Genomic DNA, 26896 nt, shown 5'->3' on the forward strand with positions numbered 1-26896 from the left:
TTTTATTTTGAAAACGGGAAGTAATAGGCAAAAATTACGATCAGCTGACTGAATTGTTGAAAAGGCAAGTTGGCCGCCGGTGGAGGAAGCAAAAATCCTCGTTCACCGTCAGCGAAAACTTGTCAGATTTAAACAACTGAAATGACCGATTTTTACTTTGCGACCAGTTGAGATAGCCTAGCTACTGTTACAGTTCCTCTTCTCAATTCCGTCGGCGTGTGGCTGAACTGTTGCCATAATTAGCATATTATTGTTGATTTCCTTTATATAGCTTTTCCTGACCTGGGATCCATGTAAAAGGTGAACAAGAAGACAACAGAAAACATTACGGCTGTCAGTATGGACATCCAAAACGAGAGGAGAAGGCTGCTGGATGCGGAGGATGGAGATGAGTGTCTTACTGGACTCATATCTGAGCAGGATGCTTATCTCAGGTAAAAAAAAATACAAATACACAGCTCAGTGTAGCTGCTTCAGTAGGGCTGGGCGACATTGACCAGATCGTCTATGAATTCATATCTCAATAACGATATACCACGATATATGTGCATATTGTTGATATCCGCTTACTTATGTAAAATCGAATGTTAGCCAGTTGATGACAATCACATTGAACTGTGTGGTGATGTAAAGTGTGATTATAAATCAATACTGCAATGCTGCAGAAACTGCAAAGCAAATGACAATCATTCCCAGGAGGCCCATTTCAGATCACATTTTCTGATGAGTTTGAGTGTACATGCGTGTTAACCCTGTCAGTTATATTTGAAGATGATATCATCGCAGCTCTAAGATCAACACAAAGATGGATTGTTAAAGGACAATTCCACATGTGTTGAATGTCTCAGCCCATTTAATGCAAATGACACACTTTACATCACATTTACCTAATGGGCAAACAATGTTGGTGTGTTTAAAACATGTGACTGTACTTTGTCATTATTCAAGGATTCATCATTTCCATGTATTAGCAATAGTAAACAATAAAAAATGTAATTGTTTGGCCCATAAATACTGTCAAATAGTGAAAATATTTTCACAAGTTCTCAAAACAAGTAGCACCTGTTGGTCACAATAATGCTAAAAGAGCAGAGACATAATATAAATGACAAGTTTTTAATTCTTACAATCTACACAAAATAAACAATTTGCAGATTGCTCCTCTACAGCCTGCAGTGTTATACTTTTCAACTGAGACATTAAATGTAGACAACGTGTGTAAAGCAACTTTTCTGTACTTTGATGAGTTTGGATACAAGGGCCTTTGACCTTTACACTCTGCTCTGTTCCTCTTTCTCTCCACAGTAAAGTGAAGAACAGGAACTTGTACCTGGCGACATTTGCATCGGTTCTGGGTCCCATGAGCTTCGGCTTCGTGTTGGGGTACAGCTCACCCGCCATCCCCGAACTTACCAGCATGAGTACTGACCCTCGGCTGCGGCTGGACGCTAACCAGGCCTCCTGGTTCGGGGTATGATGATGCCAATGATTCAGCATCACAAGCCTCAAAGCAGAACAGTTTATAAATTGTGTTTTCAAGTGTTTTTTAACTTATCAGCAGTTTTATGTCACCACATGTTCAAACATGTCTCGTCAGATTCACTTGAGTTCAAAACCTGATTACAGTTTAAAGAAACACAGCACAAGACTGTTATAGTATTATAGTTATTTCTATAGGAAGGGTAGATGATTATGACCCGACTATTAAAAGTCATTTTACATGTAAAACACCAAATTGTGTTTGCATCTGAGATTGGGAAGTGAAAAAAAGGAAGAAAAAAATCAAGTTTAAATGCATTTTCAGTACTTTTTTGGGTAGGGCTAATAGTGTAGTCTACCTAATACGTAGGTTTACACAGTAAAGCCACTAAGAAAACTCCAAGATTTCCATATACCCTCATACTTAAAAATGCCTAATGGTACGCATCAACATACTTTCCATTATATTTTGAAAGGTTTTGAATTGTCATCTGTGTTTTTCTTCTTCGCAAAGGCTAAATAAAGGTATTTCCACCATAAATTGGTGCATAAAAGTGAATCTGAATACAGGAAAGGAAGTCATTGATGCTCAAAACTTCCCTGACGGAGGATACCCAGAACCCCCCACTATGATATGCCAAATATACAGATATATATACTGTATATATATTTTAAAATTTTCTAGTTCTTAGTTCTACATAACTTGGAGTATTAAAAAAATGAATACTACATCATTTGGAGTATTAAAAATTGGTGAAAAAACAGGGTAAAGAACATTGTAGAAGGGACTACCTGATGCTCTGTGTTTCTTTGTTTCTCAGTCCATCGTGACGCTGGGAGCGGCGGCCGGTGGCCTGCTGGGCGGCTGGATGGTGGGGAAGATCGGCAGGAAGCTCAGCCTGATGTTCTGCTCGCTGCCATTCGTCTTCGGCTTCACCATCATCATCGCAGCCCAGAACGTGTGGATGCTTTACATCGGCAGAGTGCTCACCGGCCTCGCCAGCGGAGTCACGTCATTAGTCGTCCCGGTACCGGCTCTAACGCCCTTTTTCAGTCTTGTTCTATTAGTCAAATTTCTGCTTTGACACCTGTTTGTCCCCATGTTGACATAACATGGCTTTTCTTTTTTGTTTTCTTCCTGCTTTCCGTTGTTCACACTGTGATCAACTGCCCTGTTGCCGACAGACTCTCTACAAATTCACACGTTAAAGTAATCCCATTCCCTCAATAGAATATATGTGCTATTTTCACATGAATGCTGGCATATCTTTAAGTGTTTTCAATCTTACATATGTATACAAGTCTGAGCATAAGCTGTCTTTCACTAGTTCATATCACTAATCCAGTGGCTGTAGTGATATGAAGACTGATACTACTCATGGGAAAAACGTCACACTCGACACTGCGCTCCTTAGGCCCTGAGCAACACACCTGCCATGACATAGTTGCGTCCTAGCAATGCTAGAGTACACACGTCATTGGCTAGCACAGCTAGCTATTTGGGACCAGGCTATTTTCAGGAACAAATATGTTCATTTCAAAAGTTACATTGCTGTTGCTTAATATGTTTGAGTTTGCCATAACGTAGCACCTCCAGTCTGTTTTTGTTCATCTTTTCTTCAAAATACTGTGAGCAGCGGAGAGCTAGCTGTACCCAGCATGCTGCTTGGCGGTGTATGAGTAAATAAGAGTCCCCAGTTTTTACATAACACACTACTTTTAAATATGTCCCATAGATCTCAATAGCTCATAAAGACAGACAGAGACTGCTTCCATTTCAGTTGGATTGTAAATTGAAAAGTTTTGGCTGGTTTAGACTGGAAGGACAACATTTTTTCCATTTGTCTCTAATTTTCCTGGTTTTATACACCAGGCAATTAATCAATTAATTTGGTAAAGTGATTACCTTTTTAATCCATAATAATAATTCATAAAAACAGTTGCCGAATTAGATTAATAATGAATAGTCTTATGCTAATTGTTTTGGCGCTGCTTGGATTATCGCAGGTGTTTGAGCTCATTCATTTTTATATTTCAATGGATTTTAGCCTCTGAGAGTTGTCTGATTTCTGTCAGTAACTCTGGCGTGTTCCTCCTGTGTAATCGTCTTTGTCTCTCTTCGTACAGCTGTATATCTCTGAAATGGCACACGAGCGGGTACGTGGGTTTTTAGGCTCCTGTGTGCAACTCATGGTGGTGCTAGGCATCATGGGAGTGTATCTCGCAGGTATGTAATCTCAGTTTTATGTGTTTATGGCATCATCATTTTGTAAAGTCTGACTCCAAGTTTTTGAAATTTGCTGAATGTTTAAATGAACTTCAGAAAGAAGTCTAACAAGGTTACTTAAGGTAACAAAGCCGTTTATAAGCTATCAATCATTGAGAGGTTTCCATAAACTTTACAACAGCCACCAGAATGACAGTAGCTACATAATACAGAGCTACAAATCTGTGCTCTTATTTAAATAAATGTGTAATATCTTTGCTCTCTTTCTTGTTATTATGTGTATTTATTTTCTTTGTCAAACACCCTGGGACAATACGGTTTAGTTTAAAGTATTTTTATCTGAGGTGCCGTTTTAAACCTCTGGATCAAAGGTTGTGAAAAAGAGATGACCAAAACATGGCCATCATGTGATGTGATCCTCAGATCTGATCAGAGTCCTGCGCTGCCTCTTCCACACCAGCCTGAATGAAAATAGCTGCTTCTCGCTAATCATGTTAGCTGCATACCATTCACATTTACCCAATAGAAGCTGGTGTGTCACGGGACATGGGTTGTCTCCTATAGGGGAAAAATGTTAAGTATGTAATTTGGGTTAAATGGCTATTACAATGTTTAACAAACAATAGTATTTAGTTGATGTAATGTGAAAGAATCATTGTTCGATATGTTTGAATGGTGTGAAAAGGAAAAAGAATTCAACTTTGTCACAGGCCGGCTGCTGTTCAACACAAAGGCAAACACTGTGATCGTTGCAGAAAATCCAGCGAAACAGTCAGATTTGCAGAGGAATGTATTTTTAGATGGAGCAGATGAAGATGGCGAGAGGAAACCTGGACTTGACAAGGCTCCTCTTGTGTCCTGCAGCCTTCAGTCTGACCCGCATGGTGCAGGACATGGCATGTTTGGAACAAAACTGGAGAAAAAAACCAAATTATCTTGGGCCAACCATTTAAAAATGGGGACAAGAGGACAGTTGATGTCATTGTGTGGTTTGATACAAAAGTGTCCTTTAATTTTCAATAGGATTTATCTTTCTATTGGATTCTAAGGGAGCTTGGGGCCCCTCAGCATTTTGCTTATATGAACTCCGAACAATGTCCGGAGAATCATGTCCGGAGAATCAGGTCAGAGCTTTCATTTCACACAACAGGAGATTGTCAGACGTGTTCTGACTTCCTAGATGGAAATACTCTCTTTTGGTTTAGGTGAGGGGAGGCACCTGGGTAGAGCGTGGATGAGGTAGGACATGACTCTGTTAACACTGTGATCACGGAATGATCACTGTTCTTAATTTGGTCATTACCAAACCGACTTCTTGCCGTTCCTTGAATTTGTCTTACAATACCGGCATTGGCTCTTAAAGACCGAAGTTCCCGAATCGCGTGGTCTCTCCAGTTGACAACTATTTTTGTTCCAGCTTCTCATTCTGAGCTATGTGAACTCATCCCGCAGGTCTCTACCTGGACTGGCGCTGGCTGGCGATCTGCAGCTCCATCCCGCCAACGCTGCTGATGGTCTGCATGTGCTTCATGCCAGAGACACCCCGGTTCCTGCTGTCACAGGGCAAGAGGCGGGAAGCTGAGGAAGCGCTACGCTTCCTGCGAGGGCCGGATGCCCCCGTCGAATGGGAGTGCGCCCGCATCGAGGAGGCTTGTGATGCGCAGGTGAGGCTGTGTTTGTTTGTCTTGGCTGTGATGCGATGGATTGTGTGATTTTCTGACCACAACAGCACCTTCATCCTCAATGCTCAATGCACCACTGTTTCAAATGTTGAAACCAATACCCAGATTGTTCAGGTTGAAGGTTTAAACTAGTCTAGTCTGCCATCCCAGACAATGAAGTGTCTCACCGATTGCACCTTCAGTCAGTGTTGACTGTTGTGTGGCCTGATGACAGTTGCCTTTCTCTTTCCTCTCAGGGCTCTAGTTTCCAGATGTCCGACTTGAAGGACCCCGGTGTCTACAAGCCTCTGGTGATCGGCGTCGTGCTGATGATCTTCCAGCAGATGACTGGGATCAATGCCATCATGTTCTACGCTGAGACCATATTTGAACAGGCACATTTTAAGGTGAGTAGGCTTAAAAAAGTGATGTTTTGGGAAAATTAACTTTTCATCCAGTTACAATTACAGATGTGTCCTTTAACTTCTGTCCAATACTCTCTAGTGCTCCTGCAATTATAGATGACAAAATGGATTTATTACTAGGTGCTAAAAAAAAGAATATACAATGACTGAAATCATAATTTCCTTTTCTTGTCTTCACAAAAAAGCTCCACATTGGTCTTTGACTGAAAGTCTGCTATTTTCTAGTCAGAACTTGAAAAGCTGTTTTAGGATGTACTGGAAATGGATATGTTTGTGAATATGTATAAAAACCACAAAAGATCAATTGAAACAATGACGTACCTGTTCTGAGCAATCCTTTCTATGTAAACAAAAAAGGAACCACATTTCACCTGAAAATCCCTTGACAAATTGTTATTTTATCTACTTACAAATCAGAGAGCTATTCCTCTTTTTGTGTCAGTATCTTGTTGAAAGCATCCATGTGAAGGTCTTGTTGTTTTTCAGGAGAGTGACCTGGCTTCAGTGATCGTGGGTGTGATTCAGGTCGTCTTTACAGGAGTGGCAGCGCTGGTTATGGACAAAGCTGGAAGGAAGGTCCTTCTCATCATTTCAGGTATTTTCAGTCAAGATTGATAGAGTATATTAAACCCATTTTCTTTATGTTTTTTGGCAGCAGTTTAAAAGGACTGATAATGAACTGCAGCGTCCCTTTTGTTTCATATCCTTTCCTGTTTGTCTCTCCTCTAGTTTATTGCCATCTCTCTACTATCAACTCTCTATTGAATGGTAGATGCTTGGCTGGACCCAATGGACATGTTGACGTCAACACAGAAATACTGCGTGTGTCAACACTTGGGCTTTAATATTTAATATTGTTTGAATCCTGCTGCAAAGCGATGCTCAAATAGCCTGTTGCAGCCAGGGATTTGAGTGTAACAAAGTATAGCGGCACTTTCTACTGTGAAAAATCACCAATAAAGGTTACTTTATGGTATAAAGGTTGAACATGTTATTAATTTCTCCCTAAATTTTGATCCTATTCCTACTGGACCATGTCCAGTTGTGTAGTTTTTGATTTAGCTAAAATATACTCCGTCACAGTCATACCCCGGCCGCAATAACACACAGTACCAGCATGGCGTTGTAGCAGGGTCCAAATATCTGTTAAAGGCAAAGTGTTGTTGCCTGCGCAGTATGCCTTGTGGATACAGATAAATCCATTGGGTGCAATCTAGCATCTACTCCTAGTAAATGCATTAATTGAAAGAAATTTATTTAAATCACTTTTTTGTTTAAAATTGGATATTGGTGTTGGATTTTAGTAGGAAAATCATTTCATCAGCTCTGCTCTCTGTTCAGCACCAGCCCAGACCGTGAGGTATTTTCATTTGTTTTCCCATTAATAATCAAGGTGTTGCCATGGCGATCAGCACCACAGCATTCGGGGTTTACTTCTACCTGATGTCCAAACTTCACAGCACCACGTCGCTGAGCCTCTTGGCGCTGGACATCCAGAGCAAGGCTGGCGAAGAACCCCACGGTGACCTGGCCTGGTTGGCCCTGGCCAGCATGGCGGTCTTCATCACAGGTGAGATCCTGGGTTACAGACAGGTGTCTGACATAACTAATCCAGTTATTAGAGCTTGCTTCTCAGCAGCAGGGACATTTTTTATTTATTTAAATGCTCAGGTAGAGTCGAAATTATTAATCAAGATTTTAAAAGTGCAGTGCAATAAACTCAACAGCAATACCATGCTCTTTATTCCTCTCCTGTCTTTTCTCCATATTGCTTTCCCTTCGGATTCTAAACCTCCCTAGACTGGGCAAACCCAGCCTGATCTGCCAGCAATTTGATGTCGCCCTGCAGCTCAGGCTGGACACCTTTACGTTTATCTATCCTACTTCCGTTACAAATCTACCGGAAACAATCACAATCTGGCTTATCCACCTGGCACGCTATAGGTGGGTTTAACACGATGACGATGGAGAAACGACCAAGCAGCTTGTGGTTTACATTCAACATGCCGACCACCGAAGCGCAGCAACCCGTCGACGCCGCTGTTGCTGCTACGTCACTCGGATCGTTGTTCTGATTGGTTGAAGGACTATCCAGTTCCGTACAGAGTCATTTGAACTATGACCGTTGATCACGCCTCTTGTGCAGTAAAAAATACAGAGCAGACACCCCAGGCTAATGTTCAATCTTAAGAGATTGCACTTGGTCTGGTGATAGCCAGACTAAAAAATCCCATCAATTTATACCAAATTATCCCATCTCACACAGTTTGTTTCCTCTTAATTTGTGTCTAATTCTTTGTAGCATTCTTTTTGTGGAATGTCTTGTGTTATATGTGACATGGTTTGTCTCTCATGACTATGTTAACAAAAAGATAATGTGGTGTAGCTGTTGGGGACAGTGGTCTAATGGGTGGGGGGAGTAGCTCCAATTTTTAATGACAGCAACTGGAGGGAATGCTTTAGTTAGCCGCTGATACAGGATGGAAAAACTGTCATTTCAAAAGTAACTAAAGCTGTCAGACAATTGCAGTGGAGTAAAAAGTACAATATTTACCTCTAAGATGTAGGAGAGTAGAAGTATATAGTTGCATAAAATGCAAATACTCAATTAAAGTACCTCCAATGTGTACTTAAGTACAGTACTTGGGTAAATGTACTGTAGTGTATTTCTCCACTGGTGATTTTCCATAACATTTGGATTAATGTGTGCCTTCCCCACATTAATAATGGTTGCTGTGTCCAGGTTTTGCTCTGGGATGGGGTCCGATCCCCTGGCTTATCATGTCGGAGATTTTCCCGTCCAAAGTGAGAGGGGTTGCTAGCGCTGTGTGCGTCCTCACCAACTGGACCATGGCGTTCGTCGTCACCAAGACTTTCCAAGAATTGATGGTGAGTGCTCAACAGGCCACTATTTAAACTGTATGTATAAAACATTCACAGGAAAAACGTTTTCCGTATATTTGGATGCTCTAGGGTAGTATTTGTTTGGATCTGTCAGGGTTATTTCAATTTGACTACTGCTTTGATAGAAATTAGAGCTGAAACAATTACTTAGTTAATCCAGATGGACAGACAACTAATACTTGAAGTAATTTAACAGAAATGTTTTTCTCTGTTTAATATCATTGTAAACTGAATATCTTTGGATTTTGGACGGGTTGGTCCGACAATATAAGCATTTTAATTCTGGGCTATGGGCTAAGTGCTGTTGCTTTTGTATGTGTTTTGGTATCTACTGTGAAACTACAAAACCTTCCTCTTAGGCTTTTTCAACATCTTTACATGCAACCTCTTCCAGATTCTTCTAACCAGCGCTGGGACCTTCTGGCTCTTTGCCTCTATGTGCATCCTTAACGTCATCTTCACCGTGGCCTTCATCCCGGAAACAAAGGGCAAGACACTGGAGCAGATTGAAGCCACTTTCAGAGGGACATCAGGTCCATGAATCTCAGACCTCGTATCTCTGAAACGACTGGTTCTTGGGACACTGTGTGGGCATTAAAAAAAATCTTTGTTATGTCTATAAAGCTATAAAGCTGGTTGAAACTTTCTTATAATAAGTTTCTATGACAGAAACAGAAAAAAACTTTTTTTTTTTCAATCTGTGTTATGGGGGTGTTGATTCCACTGTGTGATCATTTTTGATAATTGCAGTTTATGGTGCTGATGAACTAGGAGGTGTTTCCAATATTTTGCTCATCCCATACACATCAATGAGGTTAGACTAAACTGGCAACTGGGTGTGACCCATTTGTTTCTGTAGGACGTCTGACCTAAAATATAACAGCATATAGTTTTTTGAAGGTAAAATCCTCTGGATTTTAACATATCTAAATGACTCCCAAGGAGCAGATTTCGGACAGGTTTAGTGTCCAATGCTGAATCAAAGTGTTACTGATCGATTGCCTGAGTTGTGCTGCTACTTCCAGGAGAGCAACCTTACGCTGCCCTCTGCAGGTCTCACTGCTGTAGTTCCTCTGTGCATGTTAAAAATGTCCTCTACTCAGTTACTACAGCTTGACAGTAGACCAGCTTTGCAGAAAGCTTTACATCTAAAAATCATGTACAGAGTAGAAGTTATACATAGAACTTAACATGGGATCTTTCATACTTTCAGGTTTGGATGCTGTACTGTGACGTTTCAGAGGGAAATTGGTGTTAAGGTATATCCAACCTAAATCTTTCTTTTGAGTTTTAAAGACTTTTTTCGAATAGAAAAGAGCCTGTTGTAAACTTGAATTTATGTCAGGTATAATAGATCCCACCGGTGTTGAGTTTTTACTGTGGAAATAAACTGTCCTACATGTTACTCAAACTACTGCTGCAGCATAATTTGCTTATCCACTGTTCATCTATTTTCCAATAATGCAGAATTTGTCTTTACCCTCATGTATCATCATTTTTCAACAGTTTTGGGCAACAAGAAGTACTCTAATAAATAAATAAATATTAATATTTGTTTTCCATTCGACAAAAGCTAGCATGATGCTAAAGCAGCATGTAAGGAATACAGATATTTTTGTCACAATATTGGTGTTCACTATTTCCATTCCTATGTAAGAATAATGCATTGCCTGGTGTCCTTGCTCCTTAAACTCTGAACAAAGATTTTCGCTGAAACTTTATTGAACTGATGTTTCGGTGCGAGAATTCTGTACATCATGAGGTTGATGGAGTCTGCTGTTCACACTGACTGAATGTCATCAGAGAAATGAAGTGGAAAAAAAGCGGACAGACTTTTTTTTCTTTTTTAAACATTGAGCAGATTGAAAACTGTAAACTGACTACTCTAAAGAAAGAATATGGGTTTGTTTTTTGTAGTATTTTTCTGTTTATGTAAAGAAAACAATTGAATTGTATAGCCTATTATCTGACATGCACACACTTAAGATACTGGTAATGTTAGAGGAGTGACTTCCTGGAAGAAAAAAAAAACAGATCATCCAACTATTTTGTACATCTCGTGTTTTTACTCATTTGTCTCTTTATGGGAAAAATCAAATGAAGCTATTGTCCCAGTTTCCTCACTATGGATTTTCATGTTTGTGTTCATTATCCTGGGGTGAAACTGAATTGTACTATACACTGTCTGTGAATAAAATCACTGTTGTTTACAGTATATGTCTTGCATTAATGATTTAAGGATCTCCAGCTTTATAATAATTTTAGTCGACATAGGGACATAAGGATAAGCCTTTCATCAATGTAAACATATTGAAGCAAATACAAAATTCTTCTAGGGGGATGAATTGTTTGAAATAAAAGTTGTTTTAACCCATTAGAATATATTGAAGTGAGAAATTGAAATAACAAGTAACTTTATGACATTATAACAATGAGTGTATGGGAAAGTAGACATTTTTGTTTGATTGACTAAATCATCATCTTTTAAGGATTGAAATTGAAAACAGGTCAAACGTTGTTGGACATGCATCACATTTGAGACCTAAATATTAAAAAACCGATGCAAGATGTTTTTTGTTGTACAAAGCTTTTTACAGTCTATCGTTAAAACACGCGGACCCCACTGCCTCTACATGCTCTTCTTGACAGTTTAAATTCTGAGTTTGCGCACTACAGCATGTGACCTTTCAAAATAAAAGACGTATAAAGTATTTGTACACCGACGTGACACATTTGATGATTGTTTTGCCATTGAGATTAATACATTTAACTAAATTAAATACATGAGTGCATATAAATCATGACATTATGCTACCGACTATTGTTTACAAGTATTTCATTTAAAAGTGTACAAGTCCCTCCGCCGCAGAACTATTGTGACAACCGCTCTGCACGCTTTTTCCTGCTCGCGGTCAAACCGTAACGGAAACACTCCATAGTCGCCTGGTGTTACCTCTCCTGTCGTCCGGACTGAGCCGCCTGTCTGCCGCTGCTCTGGCTCGGAGACTCGGGGGATGCTGCCGCAGAGATGGAGTTGAATCACAAAAACAACAAAGTCTCGGACGGAGTTTGAAACAAAGGGATTGGGTTAGCGTTTATTCGTCTGCCGAACTGGTCGCCGGATGGATTTTTGTTGAATATAAGACAGGGGGGGAAATAGAAAAAAAAAATGAAGCTGCTGAAACCGAGCTGGGTGAGCCACAACGGTAAGCTTGTGCAGGAATCTGTTGGACCAAGTTGGGCTTTTGTTGTCGGCAGGGGGGGTGAAATGATAAGGAGGCATGATGGTGGTGGTGGTCAACACTTGTTCGACTTTTGTCACTTCATAGTCACTCACATACAATACTTTATTCAACAAATGAACACACACGTCTGGCGTTTTTGTCAACATCAGTACCACTCCTCTATGCTCAAAATATATTATGTTTGCTAACATTAGCTTGCTAGCTAACGTTAGTTAGCCCCCCCACGGCTAGCTCGGTTGCCCTGACGCTAGCTAACTTACCTTCAAAATGACCCATTTCAAAGTTGTTGTCTGAAAGTGATTTGTTTTTCCGTTTTTTGATTTTAGCAAACACGCCTTGTTTTTGTTACAGTGAACAATCTTGTCGTGGAGCTAAAAGAAAGTGTCTCTCCTAGCTGTCAGTTTGGGAAAGTTAACCGTTGGGGAAATGGCCTGAATTTAGGGTGCAGCTGACGATTAATGTTAGCTAGCTAATGTCATTAGAGTCAAGTAACTCGTTTTTAAGATTATTCTTTTAGCCTGTGAAGCATCCTTAAGATTCGTAAGTGTCCACATGCTGGAAAACCAGATGTGCAATGGACATGTCCAAAACACATGTCTTGTCTTATCTAACGTCCCATAACTGACATGACTGACCGTTACAGTAGAGACAGCAAGCAAACACTTCAATTTAAAAGCTGCAAACAGCAGACGTTTGGTATTTTTTTCTTGATTTAATAACTTTCTGTAGAGATGCTCTTTGACACTCTAAATAAGCAGCGAACATGAGTTTCCTTCTTCCACTGTGCACAAGTTAAAATATTTGGGCTTTAGCCTCTACATCTACAATAAAATGTCTTGGATCCTTATACAACCAGGCACTGAAACATAAAGCCTGTCCCGTGGCAACACTGTAACATGCTAAAAGGATACAATTGACCTAGCTTTGAGAGCTTTATTCATTTTCGTTTTTAACTGTAAAATACCACATCCAGATCATCTCCATAAAGGGTCAAGAGTCAACTCTGGAACTCATTACCAACTGGAATCAATTTAATTACTGATATAAAATGTTTCACCATAAAGGTTACGTTCTGGCAAAGCAGAGCTGTAACCATTTTAGCTAATTGTACTGCAAATGACCAAGGTTTAGGGTGTTGTTGATGTGTATTTTATTATATTTCCATATCTGTAGTGTATTGTGGTTTTGTGATACTAAAAGCTGTATATTTTAATTACACCAGTGGTTCACAAAGTGGGGTCCGGGGTCCTTGAGGGGTTCCAGTGGGTCCACAGCACCAAGGAAAATAATATATTTTATTGTATTTCCATCCCCAAGTAACATAATTACATAATGTACAACTATTTTGGTCATGTGTTGTCTCTAATAAAACATCTAAAAGCAAAAGTCCTATTAAATGCCAAAATCTCATCAAATGGGAGACTGTGGTCTATTTTGTGGCGGTTTAGCAATGCCTGACGTTAAAAGATTTGTTAATCACAGAATTACACTGTACATGCTAAAGCCAAATTAGGGACTAATTGTCAAGTTGAAAATTGGGCTAGCAACAGCTATAACCCAACCAAAGGTTTTTGGTCCTACATTTTAATGATGTATTATTGTGTTTATGCCACCCACAGTACCCCTGTATGCCTGTAAAGAGAAAATCTCATCAAAACTATGATTTGACAAATAACATTAAATGTTGACATGTTTTGTTCCACAGGCAAACCCATATTTTCAGTTGACATCCACCCTGATGGGACAAAATTTGCAACGGGTGGGCAAGGTAAGACGAGATCATTTGGCCCTGAAACCGCTTCAATGTTGTAGGATGTTACGGAAATGAAATTTCATTTAGATAATATCCAGTGCTTGATGGAGTACTGGGCTGATGATATGTACATCGTCGGTGTATGTGTTTCTTAAACAGGTTTGAATCTGCATCACATCATACTAAATGTTCTCCTGCAGCCTAGGACTGTATATAGATTTTCAAAGTAAAACACAGAGATGTCTTAATCCTGCTGTCATGGAACAGAAAGTCAGGGCTGTACAGGTTTTCATATTGGATTTGTTTTCAGGGGAGGATTCTGGCAAGGTAATGATCTGGAACATGGCCCCAGTCCTCAGAGAGGATGACGAGAAGAATGAGAATATTCCCAAAATGCTGTGCCAGATGGACAATCACCTAGGTAACCAGCCTTGTCTTTAGAGTTGTTTGGTTAATTTTTGTATTGATTAATTTACCCCAATGTAAATACTTCTTTTTTATGCAGAGTAGTTCTTCTATAACATATACATCTATACTATAAACAATACTTGTAGTGTCACAAATGCAGTAAAACACTGTTGCTACCACAAACACTGCTCCAACTTCTTCTTTTGTTGCTGTATCTGCCATTTTTTTAGCGTCCCCTTAAATGTGTGTTCATGATCTGGCAGCTGGTTGCTACCTTATATTGAGCTTGATGCCCGGAAACATCCCAAACATAGCAAGATAAGCAAGTACAGGCAGAGGGCAGGATCTCTGCGGATGCAGACACACATTTCATAAGTGATGACTGAGAGGGAATATTTTGGTCTATACATTGTTTGTTTTTTAGGAAAATTATACTCATTGTGCCTTTTTAAGACAAGCACCCTTAAGGGAAAATAAGAATACAATTAAGTCTTAAGTAAAAACTGAGAAAGCCTTTGTAGCCACTTACCTAAATGCATACAAGAAGAAAATGGCGTAATGGGTTAGAGTTAATTTTTAAAATCTCATAGGGAAACTGGGAAGATATCATATTTGAGTATCTTTTCCATGGCAAGAACGTTTCACAAAGAGTGCCAGAGAAAATCAATTTATCCGCAGTGCTAACCACCACTAAAATCTGGTGGGTTACACTGAGAATTTATACATAGCACCTTTTTATAAACAATAGTTTGCCAAGTGCTTTAACAGGATAAACAAAAGCACATACAAAAATATACACATTATAATAATGAAAATAGAATATGGGGCAGCGTTAAAACAACAAATAACTAAAATTGAGTTAACCGGTGATGGGTCAACAAAACAATATCGCATAAAAGCAGGTCTATAAAAAATGTGTTGTAAGAAGTGATTTAAGCAGAAGTGGTTTAAATCTTTTTCTATATTTTTATTCTACAACTACTGCTGCCCAGTCTTCAGCAGCAGAAGAGTGTGAATTGCACTAATGTGAAAGTGTTCCAAATAACTGTGCAAGCAGTCAGATTTAATAATAGGAACGTGTTGCACTACTATATTGCAGGCACTATTAATGCCCATCATAACACACTGCCTAGTTAGTTATATTTATAACCCGAGTGTATATTTGTCTCTGCAGCCTGTGTGAACTGTGTGCGCTGGTCCAACAATGGGCTGTACCTGGCATCAGGAGGAGACGACAAGCTGGTCATGGTGTGGAAGAGAGCTGCGTATGTACACACTCAGCGTCTGCAAATACAAATGCTGTTTTTGCTGTTACAGTTCACAATTGATGATTTAGAAAGTAATATTATATTTGTATATGCATTTCTTAGTATTTTAAACCACAAAAGTTTCTAAATCAAAATTAATATTATGCTGTTTGTGTTTTGACCGTTTGTTTTCTCTGTAGATTCATCGGTCCAAGCACAGTGTTTGGGTCGAGCAGTAAGCTGGCCAATGTGGAGCAGTGGCGGTGTGTTACCATCCTGAGGAACCACACTGGAGGTAAGACGCAAAACACACTAAAACTCTGTTAACACTAGTGTTGGGTATCATTTTTCTTTTTCCGCCAATACCGGTGCTAATGCGATACTTTTCCACTAATACTTTTAAAACGGTGCCTGGATCGATACTTAAAAAAACAGGGTAATAGGTTATTTTCCATTAACTTTGAATGCACCACCAGGCTTACAAGTTTCAAGTAAACGCATCGTCTGTGTTGTTTTTCAGACAAAGGCAGATGCACACTGCTTAACGTGCCACTACTGGAATCATCTACAGTGAAATTCAGTCACACTTTACACCATTTAGCTGTCAGCATTTTATACCCGATCTGTGTACGCAGGCAACACAATATATCCACAAAATGCACAAAGAAAACATTAAACACACACAAGTAAATTAACTAGCATGTCTGTTTTTTTTCTAGCATATATTTGCAGTGCATTTTCTCCCTTCCTTGCATTTGCAATACAGATTTTTGTATTTTAAATTGGCATTATTTACATCATGCTTCTTGCTTGCCTTTGCACGTTGGTGTGTTATCTGTATCCATCTGTAGCTCAGTGGAACAGTGAAACCATTGGAGGGGATGTATATAGCTTCACCTGCATATGCATCCTTGTGCGTGTGCATTGCACAAGTAAAGAAAAGAAAGAGAAATAAAAAATCCACAGGGAACCTCTAAATAGCAACACGTCTTTAGACTCAGGCAGTGATTTCAGTGTGTTTTGTCTGTAGATGTGATGGACGTGGCTTGGTCTCCACATGACGTGTGGCTGGCCTCCTGCAGCGTGGACAACACAATTGTCATCTGGAACGCTCGCAAATTTCCAGGTGGGTGTAAAACAACTTAAAATGTATAATTTGCAATAATTAAAGGAATTAACAGAATTTTTTGCAAAGTCCTTCTTGACCTAATCTCATTTCCTTAATCATGAGCAAAATTAAAGGAGATTTTTCAGTGTTCACAGCGTATACAGCAGTAACAGTGTGACAGTGTCAGAGTAAAACAGTAGCATCCCCGTCGTATAGCCTGTTTTCCCTAGAGGAGAAAATGCCTTGTTTTGGAAAACACGTCTAATATTGTCTAAACAATGGAAAACACGTCTAATATTGTCTAAACAATTGACAAGTTGGAGCCTTTTACGTTTCTGCAACTGTCCCTCATTCCTCAAACTACCGTCCTTTTATTTTAGCTGAACGAAAACGAGACATGTCTTTGGATGTTTTAGCTACGGTCCTGACCTTGGACTTGCTTTGATAAACGTAGCACTGAACAAAAGTCTCCTTCAGACTCCATCGCATTCTCCTTGAAGGAAAAATGCAGAGACAAACATAGTCTCTCCTTCAGGAAGGACACATAGGGAAGGGATATTAAAATTCATACAACATGAAAAGCATTGTGAATAATTATATGAATAATAATACATGCATAATATAGAGGGATATATGAAATAATGCCAAAATGTAATTTTCCCATAACACTAGCAAAGTATCATTCTTGATACTACTACGGATCAAAACCTCCACATTAAAAATCAATTGTTTTTCCTGAAAATGCAACATACTGAAAAATTCTCTCCGCACTGTATTGCAATTTATATTGCATACATGGTTGCAAATGGCAATCATTTTCATTATCTATTAATGTGCTGCTTATTTTTCTACTAATTGATTCTTCGTTTGGTTTATAATGACACCTATGACATGATGTCTCTGTCTTCTGTGTCTCTCCAGAGATGGTGACATGGCTGCGAGGACACACTGGGTTGGTTAAAGGTCTGACGTGGGATCCGGTGGGGAAATACATCGCCTCCCAGGCTGACGACCACAGCCTTCGAGTGTGGAGGACCATGGACTGGCAGATGGAGGCCAACATCACCAAGCCCTTCAGCGAGGTACAACAACACTGTCTGCTTTGTTTTATGATGCAGTGGCGAGCAGGTGGTTGACATTAGTACATGGGAACGTCCACATACGTTATGCATTTTCACTCTTTTATTTCTAACATCTGTCTGTTTTCCTGCCAGTTCTGCCACAGCACACCAAGTGGGGGTTTTAATATGTTTTTGGCATCTCTATCTGTGTCTCAGTGCGGCGGGACGACCCATGTCCTGCGTCTCTCCTGGTCTCCAGATGGCCAGTACCTGGTATCAGCTCACGCCATGAACAATTCCGGTCCCACTGCACAGATCGTAGAGAGAGACGGCTGGAAGACTAATATGGACTTTGTGGGCCACCGTAAAGCTGTCACTGTGGTGGTAAGGAAGTTTTGGTCTGATGTTCAACATTTTAAAAGTATACTTATTAACATCTGTCTGCATACTGATGAATCTGGTTTCTTTCTCTGTAGAAATTCAACCCAAAGATTTTTAAGAAGAAACAGAAGAACGGCAGCGCTCCAAAACCCGGCTGTCCGTATTGCTGCTGCGCAGTCGGCAGCAAAGACCGATCGCTCTCCGTCTGGGTCAGTTTCACACTTCACTTTGTTTTAGAAAATGGTCATCACTATTGGGCAACTGACTCTTTAATTCAATATCACATATTACTAGTTACTTCCATTTGAAAGTCATACGTTACTTTACAATACTAGTGTTTATGTAAAGTAATGCGTTACTGTTACAGTACATTCGCGCCATCTATGCTGTTCATCACACATTAGCGTCAGCGAGAAAGGCTACCCATCCATTTTAATATCAACTTTTTTAAATGTTGAATGATTGTGTTTGAGGGACTTCTCAGTAGAAAGTTCCTACTGTTTAGTGCCTGGTGATAATAATGTTTCCTGTTTCTCCTCTTCAGCTGACCTCTCTGAAGCGTCCCCTGGTGGTCATCCACGATCTGTTTGATAAATCAATAATGGACATTTCCTGGTACGTTTTTTGAAAGGCATTTTAGGGCCATCACACATCTCCCGTCATAAGTTTATCTTACAAATGCCTATTTTTACAATCGCACTCCATTGGGAAAATGCTGTTTGGCTTGATGAATTATTTTTTGTTGCAGTGTCACAGTTGACCCTGCCACACTATCCAGCACTACTCTATGTCCATGAACAGGATTTTAAGACATCACTGCTACACCCTCCGTGTCTCTAAATTAGAATTGTGTTTGTCAGGACTCTGACAGGTCTGGGGATGTTAGTGTGTTCGATGGATGGCACTGTGGCCTACCTGGACTTCTCACTGGATGAACTGGGAGACCCACTGAACGAGGAGGAGAAGGTTAGACACAAATCATGGAAGAAACACAATAATAAACCAAAATGAAGTACTCATATATACATATATATATATATATATATATATATATATATGGGAAACTTTTCCCGTCATAATACTGATTCCTAACCAGAATGTTCTTAAATAAACTTTCCTGCATTTGCTTTTTTCTGTTGACTTTGAAAAAAGTTTTCAAGAAAACAGAGTTACGTTTGTAGACATCTTGGTGTTGCCTTTTAGTCTCTGCCTTTTTTTAAGATGCCTACATTGCATTTTGTTATCTCTAGAACAAACTTTAAACCAGCTGAGCTTTATTGATGAGAAAACACATACTTACCTCTGTTATCCAGTAGTTTTTCATTCATAAAGGGTAAGAATAAACCAACGAGGTCTGGTTTGACACTTGAAAGCAGCGGTTTGTTTGTTTCAACTGTTCTTACCTAGTATGAACACCAGAAAGGTAAAGCAAGACAAGACTGTTGTAATACCAGTTTAAGTTCTAGAAACGCCTTCAGATTGTGGATATATTTTGTAATGTATGTATGCAATTCATTTGTGGTTCCGTTATAAAATTTGTCGGTTTCCATGAGCGGAATGAAGCCAAGAAGGAAAGTGAAAACGGAGTCACCTGAGTTATGTGATTTATGTTTACAAGCCCTGGTTGGCTTGTAATTGGTCAATGCCACCTGGGGGAAAAAAATACAAAAACACAACCTCTTTCAATTATTCCGTCAAGAACATAAAGAACCTAAATGAAACTTCCTCTCTCTCTTTCTCTGACGTACAGAACAGCATCCATCAGAACATTTACGGTAAGAGTCTGGCTATAACCAGCACTGAGGCTCAGCTTTCCACCACCATCATCGAGAACCCCGAGATGCTCAAATACCAGCAGGAGCGACAGAACTCGGCCCAGGCCAACTCGGGGCCAGGAAGCACCGGGCCCGAATCCTCAGCCCCCAAACTCAACAGTGTGATGAACGGAGAGTCTCTGGAAGACATAAGGAAGGTGGGAAACTGAAATGTTTTTGTTTTGTTTGTTTATTTTTTGTGTGCTTTTTATACACACGTTTCTGTTTAGGATTGCCTGTATTTTAAAATATGAAGTCACAGATCAGAGTTTCTGACTCTGCATTGATAACATATTTGCAGTGTTTTATTATTCAGGTTGCGTGGAAAAGACAAAGAAACTCACAAATTGTAGAATAACTTGGAAGCAGCGCATTTTGAAATATCTGTGATGTGTTGGATACATATTTACATATATGTAAAATTTGCATTAACATATTATTTAAAAAAAAATAGTTTTCTGATAATTTTTAATTTGTTATTTTGTGATCTTGCAGAACCTTCTGAAGAAGCAGGTGGAGACGAGAACCGCAGACGGCAGAAGACGAATCACACCGCTCTGCATCGCTCAGCTGGACACGGGGTACAAAAACATGAAACACTACGGTGGCCACGAGAGCTCAAATATTAGAAAATGCATGCAAATAGACATAACATAAGCAAAAAAACATCGTAATAAATTGACAACAAATGCGCAACAAAAAAATACTAAATATGGAGAAAGTACAATAAAATAGTCCTTCTGTCTCTGCAGGGATTTCTCGCCGGCTCTGTTCAACAGTGCTCCCATCCTGCCCTCGGGCTCCTCCATGTCCAACCAGCTCACCCCCCAGCTCAGCTCAGACTCCAGCCCAGGACAGGCCACTTCTCTGGGGCTTAGGCCCAGTCATGACCCCATGCTCACCTCGCCTCCACCCAACAGCACCGCCAAGGGGCTCGAAGACAACAAGGATGGGTACAAACTCTTTTTCTGTGATGTTCTATCTGCGCTTGTTAACTTCTTCAGATTTCTCACTCCTAACTCTCTATCACCCCCCCCCCCCCTTTTTTTTCTTTTTTACCTGTCAAATTAAAACACCCTTGATCTTCTCATTCCTTCCTCTACTATTCCTTATTTTCTGGTTCCCTTACGTTCCAGTTTGAAGGCCAGCCTTCTGCTCACTTCTGCATCCAAGATTGAGCCAATGAAAGCTTTGGACTCCAGGTTCACGGAGCGGTCAAAGGCCACGCCAGGGGTCACAGCCGCCATCTCCTCCATTACTGGACTCACGCCTCTAGACAGGTAATCAACTCAGTATGGGTCAAAAATGGTACAAATGTGAGAAAAAACAACAAGCCGTCTCTAAAACTAAAACTGGGCTTTTCTGTTCAATCAGCAGACCAAAAGACGGCATCTCCGCCCTGAAAGACATAAAAACAAAAGATGAAACCAGCAGTGACAGCGAGGACAAGATGGCCTCCATCAACAAAAACTTGTCGTTCATCAAGAGGAAACCTGAGATGCTGATGGATGGAGGAGAGGTGGTGGAGAAGAGGAAAAAGGGACGGCCTAGGAAAGACAAGATGGCTGCACCCATGGCCCAACCCTTCACGCAGGTAGAGAGATGGAGGAAAAAGATTAACACATAGATGGATGCAGGTCCCGGTGAATCATTGAACTCCAAGAGATCCATTCATGCCTTTATGTAAACATGAATAAACCAGAACAAGAACATATTCAGGTTGTGAAGACATTAATTTAACCCTGTAGTTACACAAAGCATATTTTTGGGGCTTAAATGGCGATGGAATTGAATAGCAAGTAATATTGAAAAGGTCTAGTAAAAGCTCCTTTTGTGCAGATGTCCTTGGAAAAGAGAGAGAGAGAGAAAGAGAGAGAGATGACTGTGTGATTTGTCCCTCCTCTTCCTGTCAGATAATTTCTCCAGCAGAGCGGGAGCCCAGCAGGGTGGCAGCTCCTCCCGCTCCTCCAGCTGCTCTCAAACTACCAACGCCCAGTATAAAGAAGGCCTTCAGTCTGCAGGTAACACACAGTGTGTGTGTGTGTGTGTGTGTGTGTGTGTGTGTGTTTGTGTGTGTGTGTGTGTGTGTGTGTGTGTGTTGAATTCTTTGTGGTGGTTTTGTCTTCCAGGAAAAAGGATATTTATATTTAGAACAGAACCACCTTTATGTTGTTTTCTGCTGAATGTTAAGCTCTTAGTACATTTTACCCACCTTAAATTGTTATTTATTTTATGCTAGCGGAATATGTGTTTGCAACCCAAATGAAGTGACATATTTTGAATTTTATATTCCTACTTTGTGTTTGTTTGTTGCAGAAAAATGCATCTGCCGGAATGCAGAATGCAGACAGCATTTAAAAAAAAAAAAAAAAACAGAACTGGAGTTGTAGTGATTGTACTTGCTTTCCCTCACTGTGCTGTATTTGACAGTAGTTTGTAGTAGTCATCTCCCTCTACTGGTGACCAGCAGAACTGCAACAACATCAATAGAAACAATCTAAAAATTGTCTCTTTTCTTCTTTTTTTATGTGAGTTAGAAGCAAACAAATAAGCAACCATCTCTTCCTACCCATAATTACTGATGTTTCTTTAGTATGTGTACATAGCAGTATAACACATTACAAACAAAACTACTTTTGACCCAATTTTCTTAGTGAAATTTTGTGTTAATGCCACTTTGATCTGCTTTGACGTACTAAACAAAGGATGGTTGATTGGTTTTTATTATCAGTCAGGTAGGATAACACTGGTTCCTGCCTACCTGTTGTTAAACTATAAATGGAAAATGTGTGTGTAGGTGAGCATGGAGCCGTCAGTGTTCCTGGAGGTGGAGAACGAGGTGTCGTTGGTTGCGGGTTCAAAGCTCAGCCAGGTGCGATGCTCTAGAGACGGACGAGACTGGAACACACTACTGCCTAGCTCAGTGGTCACTGCTGCAGGGAGCAGGTACGACGCTCAGCGTGTCATTCACAGATAGAGCTCGTCTTTATGCCTTTATCGATTGTATAAATAAATTAATCAACAACACTAAATCAGTTTTTTACAACTTTTTCTCTCCCTCAGTGACGTTATCGCGGTTGCCTGTCAGGACAGGATGTTGTCAGTGTTCTCTTCCTGTGGGCGGCGGCTCCTTCCCGCCATCCAGCTGTCCGCACCGGTGTCAGCTCTGCATTGCACCGCCCACTTCGTCATGGCTCTGACAGCTGGAGCGACGCTGTCTGTCTGGTCTGCACTCACAGATTTTGTTATTTATCAGGGATGTTTCTAACTTGTCTGTTATTTCCCATGTAGACTAATTAAAATCCTAGTTTTATATGTGCATTACAGAGATATTTTTATATAATATGAAGTTATTTTTTCCCTCTGTACAAGTTGATAGAAAAGCCATTTCAGTCAAAGCTTTTCATGTAGAACTATACAAGAGCAGCGGTGTTTGGTAATATTGTTTCTGATTTCAAATAAATAGCTTTATTAATTTGGGTTCTTTCTGTGTGCAGGGACGTTCAGAAACAAAAGGCTTTGGTGAAGAACGAGTCCCTGCTGACTATTTTATCTGGTGAGACACTGAAGCATGTGATGATGACACAGGAAGAATTCAACATTTTGGGGAATAGATTTATCAGTTTTCTATCCTGGGGAGAAGTTAAGGAGATTATATCAGTCTCACGTCTGTGATAAGTATGGTTTTGGGCTCAGTTTATTTAAAACATAAAAAAAGTTGCAGGAGCTGCTGTGTGTTTTAGTGTTTATGTTTACCTAGGCTAACCATGTCCAAACTCCAGCTGTGTACTTAACACACAGACATGAGATTGATATCCGTCTTACTCTTGAATAGAAAGCAAATCGGTGTATTTGCCTAAATGTCGAACTGTTTCTTTTAAAAGTACATGCAACAAATTATTTATTGGAATCTCCCTCGTCAAGAAGATGGTCCAAAAGAGATTTATCGTCACGTGATCATGGCTTCAAACCACGTTATTTTGACTTATGTAACTTATCTATTGTATGTATTTACATCATTGAGTCTGGATAATCAAGCCACAATATTCTCCCTAAAAACCTTGTGTTTGTGTTTTGAAGGGGCAGATACCACAGTGTCTCAGTCTTTGCTGACCCAGCAGGGAGTTCCAGTCATTGGACTATCCAACGGGAAGTCCTACTGCTTCAGCTCCTCACTGGAGACATGGTGAGACTAAAGAGTAGAGACACAGTACTAATACCACTGAGTTTGGTTTAAATTATTCTTAAAGAGCAAGACACCGACTGAATAATTAAACTTGTTAAGAATTATGTTGTGTCTCCCTCAGGACTCTGATAGCAGATAAAGGAGACTCTCTGGTCCAGTGTGCTGACTTCAGAAGCTGCCTGCCTACCCAAGATGCAATAGTATCCCCAGGGCCGCTGGCTGTCATGCAGGGCCGCAACCTTAAGTATGACAGAAATATGAAATTGCCCCTTCTCAGTCCAGATGAAATGTAATAAAAAAGTAGATTAAAACATATGTCTGGTGCCTGCAGTGCTGGTCGGCTGGCGTCCCGTCTCTCCTCCACCCCGCACCACCTGCAGCAGAGCATGACAATGGCCTTCCTGGAGAATCAGCTGGCGTCTGCTCTGACTCTGCAGTCAGCGCAGGAGTATCGTTACTGGCTGCTCATTTACGCGCGCTTCCTCGTCAACGAAGGTACTAAACTATCACCCTCTAAGGGTTTGTACACTTTTAACACACAGGACTGAATGTATATGTGGAGTGTTGAGTCAGATTTCTTTTGTTTTGACTGAAGTGTGTGTGTGTTACCTGCAGGCTCAGAGTATCGTCTCAGAGAACTCTGTAAGGAACTGCTGGGTCCCGTCCACAAATCAGCGGCCACAGCCTGGGAGCCCACTACTCTGGTATGATAAATGTCAATGTCCTCTTCTTCCTCCTGTCTAAAGCTGTCTTGTCTCCCAAGGCTCTGGTTTTTGTGAATCTACCTGGGTCAAACTTCAGTTTAAATGCATAATTAGGACAGAAGCGCCAGTTTCAAGATTGACCATATCTTAGTTTTTTGGTGAAATAATTTAATGAGTTGATTGCTTTATGTCATATTAATAATTAATAAAGCCTTTAGAATCAGGACCTCCTGATACCATTTGGATCAAGTCGCTCATGAACATGAGAGGTGGGTCAACTGTTATCTCAATGTGTCAGATCCATATTCAATCAACTTTAAAGCGTAACTCCAAGAAAAACTCAGTCCAGTCGCTTTGTACAGTGGTGTTACCGAGTGAACTTTCTTTCCTCGCCGGCTACAGAGAGTCCAGGAACCTGACAGCCGCCGTGCTGAGCTTGAAGTTACTAACGTTAGTTGGCAACAGTTTAAACCCAAAAGATATTCAATTTATGAGACAAAACAGAAAAAAGTGGAAAATCTTTACTTTGGAGAGGCTGTTATCACCAATTATTTAGCATTGTTGTTTTGCTTATTAAACAATTAATTTAAAAAAATTTGGAAATTAAATTGCTGTTGATCAACTCATTAGTTAATCAAAAACAAGTTTCTGCACTGCTTAATTTTCACACCTGTTGCAAGAAATTCTGACTCATATAAGGCCATTTTCCTCCCTGCATCTGATTGTTTTTAAACTCTGATAATATTTTACTGGTCATCATATTGTGAACATTGTAGTCCTGTTTCAACCTGTGCAAACAAAGCTAATGGCTAATAAATGGAGCTCTCCCTAGCTCTGCCAACACAATAACATGTTACATGTTGCTAACTATGTGTTTTTCCGTGTTTAGGGTCTACGTAAGCGTGAGTTGCTGCGGGAGGTTTTACCCGTCATCGTTGAAAACCTGCGATTCCAGAGACTGTTCACTGAATACCAGGACCAGCTGGAGCTGCTGCGCAACAAATAACACAGTGCAACAAACACACACACACACACACACTCAAACTCATCATGAAATCAGGTTTGTCCCGGCTCGGCTCGGAAAACCTCTGACAGCTTTTTCTTAACTTGGGAAGCTTGAAACGCTGTTCTGGCTGAAAGCTGAAAAACACATCCTGGGTGTTTTAGGAGAACTTCATTGACAGCCAGTCCACAGCTTTTCAAGCGCTGGGAATTTTCAGTGCAGTTGCTCACCGGGGAGAAGTGGTTGGTGCTTAGTCTTATTTTTTTCTAATCACGATCTCAGTATGAACTTCTTTGTCTTTTGTCTTTTTTTTCCTGCTAAAAGGGTTTTTTCTGACCTATGACCCTCTCCTGCACTCCTAATTATGACCATAAAAAGATTAACTTAAGAGAGGCGCTGATAGAAAGTTCACAGGTTGGATTCCTGCCACGTGTGAATCCTTAAGTCTGTGTCCCTCCTCAGAGGGAAAGAGTTGAGGTGAGATGCTCATTCATATCAGAATGGATGTAAAAGAGCAATATGCTTGTACCAAAGTGATGCCTTTAAGTGTAGAAATAACCACACAACTCTATCTGCAAGGTGAAGGAAATGAGGGGAATCCAGACAAAATGGTTCAATTGGCTTTTTAAAGGCTAAATCTGCCAATGGGGGGATTTTTCTGAGCATATTGGCTGTCTTTAAAAGTGACAATGCAAATGCCTAAATGTGAAGTCACAGCGAAGAAGATAATCAAATGTACAACCCCACTGGAATTTAAATTCTGAAATACAATGGAACTTTGGAAAACAAAGTCAGCAGGGATCTCAGAAATTAAAATTATGCATTTTTCCTCGTTTCCACTGCATAGTTCGGTTCTACGCGACCAATTTTTAATTTGGAAACAGCTAAATTCAATAAAACAAAACGTTTTAACGCTTGCTTCCACAATACACAACTTTTGTGAATGGAAAACCAAAGCAGATCTCAAGTTAAGTAGAGCTGTTCCATGCAGCAGAAATGCAGTGTTTGTATCCCTTTGCAGCTGATTCTAAATCACGGAAGCATTCACACGTCACTCAAAGAGCACTTAGAGCATTTCAGATGGTAGACAATGGGTTTGTGCAAAAACCGGAAGCACAGCAGCCAATTGTGCATTGTTACTTAAAATCAAGTGAGAAATCAGCTAACATGAACACAATGCCATACTTAATAACAAAGTTAACAAAAACAATTAGGAGATGCAGGAATGTGTATCAGTCGCATCTTGAACTGCAACAATGTTAGACCTAAGTACAAGTTCTCAATACTAAT

General features: G+C 40.2%; 2 protein-coding genes across 4 annotated transcripts; both read left to right on the forward strand.

Moving 5' to 3' along the window:
* Nucleotides 1–39: 39 nt before the first annotated feature.
* slc2a8 (solute carrier family 2 member 8) lies at nt 40–10314 on the forward strand. Of its 2 annotated transcripts, XM_034871196.1 has the most exons (11): nt 40–434; nt 1306–1471; nt 2301–2507; nt 3607–3706; nt 5159–5370; nt 5625–5774; nt 6279–6387; nt 7186–7236; nt 7279–7362; nt 8536–8681; nt 9091–10314. In XM_034871196.1, exons 1-11 carry the CDS (start codon nt 340–342, stop codon nt 9235–9237), a joined length of 1467 nt encoding a protein of 488 aa, XP_034727087.1. In that variant the 5' UTR covers nt 40–339; the 3' UTR covers nt 9238–10314. The 2 variants fall into 2 exon arrangements, with proteins under 2 accessions (XP_034727087.1, XP_034727086.1); XM_034871195.1 differs by having other exon boundaries at nt 7186–7362.
* A 1551-nt stretch (nt 10315–11865) lies between these two features.
* Nucleotides 11866–26836, forward strand: LOC117944392 (protein HIRA). 2 transcript variants are annotated; one of them, XM_034871154.1, is made up of 25 exons: nt 11866–11902; nt 13647–13709; nt 14005–14115; nt 15277–15367; nt 15550–15644; nt 16380–16475; nt 17379–17539; nt 17735–17902; nt 17995–18108; nt 18444–18514; nt 18760–18865; nt 19650–19871; nt 20209–20294; nt 20466–20666; nt 20850–20993; nt 21088–21307; nt 21627–21734; nt 22511–22659; nt 22777–22938; nt 23211–23269; nt 23794–23899; nt 24021–24143; nt 24231–24394; nt 24515–24603; nt 25493–26836. In XM_034871154.1, the coding sequence occupies exons 1-25, from the start codon at nt 11866–11868 to the stop codon at nt 25607–25609; spliced, it is 3063 nt and encodes a 1020-aa protein (XP_034727045.1). In that variant the 3' UTR covers nt 25610–26836. The 2 variants fall into 2 exon arrangements, with proteins under 2 accessions (XP_034727045.1, XP_034727046.1); XM_034871155.1 differs by having other exon boundaries at nt 21091–21307; nt 25493–25651.
* The last annotated feature ends 60 nt before the right edge of the window (nt 26837–26896 follow it).

Source organism: Etheostoma cragini, chromosome 5 (genome assembly GCF_013103735.1).
Source record: "Etheostoma cragini isolate CJK2018 chromosome 5, CSU_Ecrag_1.0, whole genome shotgun sequence".
NCBI lineage: Eukaryota > Metazoa > Chordata > Actinopteri > Perciformes > Percidae > Etheostoma > Etheostoma cragini.

Excerpts from the sequence above, each read along its gene's own strand:
- slc2a8 (XM_034871195.1), top strand. The coding sequence starts at position 340 with ATGGACATCCAAAACGAGAGGAGAAGGCTGCTGGATGCGGAGGATGGA. Across the intron at positions 1,472-2,300 it reads ACCAGGCCTCCTGGTTCGGG|TCCATCGTGACGCTGGGAGC; the intron begins GTATGATGATGC and ends TTTGTTTCTCAG. Across the intron at positions 2,508-3,606 it reads TCACGTCATTAGTCGTCCCG|CTGTATATCTCTGAAATGGC; the intron begins GTACCGGCTCTA and ends CTCTTCGTACAG.
- LOC117944392 (XM_034871154.1), top strand. The coding sequence starts at position 11,866 with ATGAAGCTGCTGAAACCGAGCTGGGTGAGCCACAACG. Across the intron at positions 21,308-21,626 it reads TGGCCCAACCCTTCACGCAG|ATAATTTCTCCAGCAGAGCG; the intron begins GTAGAGAGATGG and ends TCTTCCTGTCAG. Across the intron at positions 22,660-22,776 it reads GTCACTGCTGCAGGGAGCAG|TGACGTTATCGCGGTTGCCT; the intron begins GTACGACGCTCA and ends TCTCTCCCTCAG.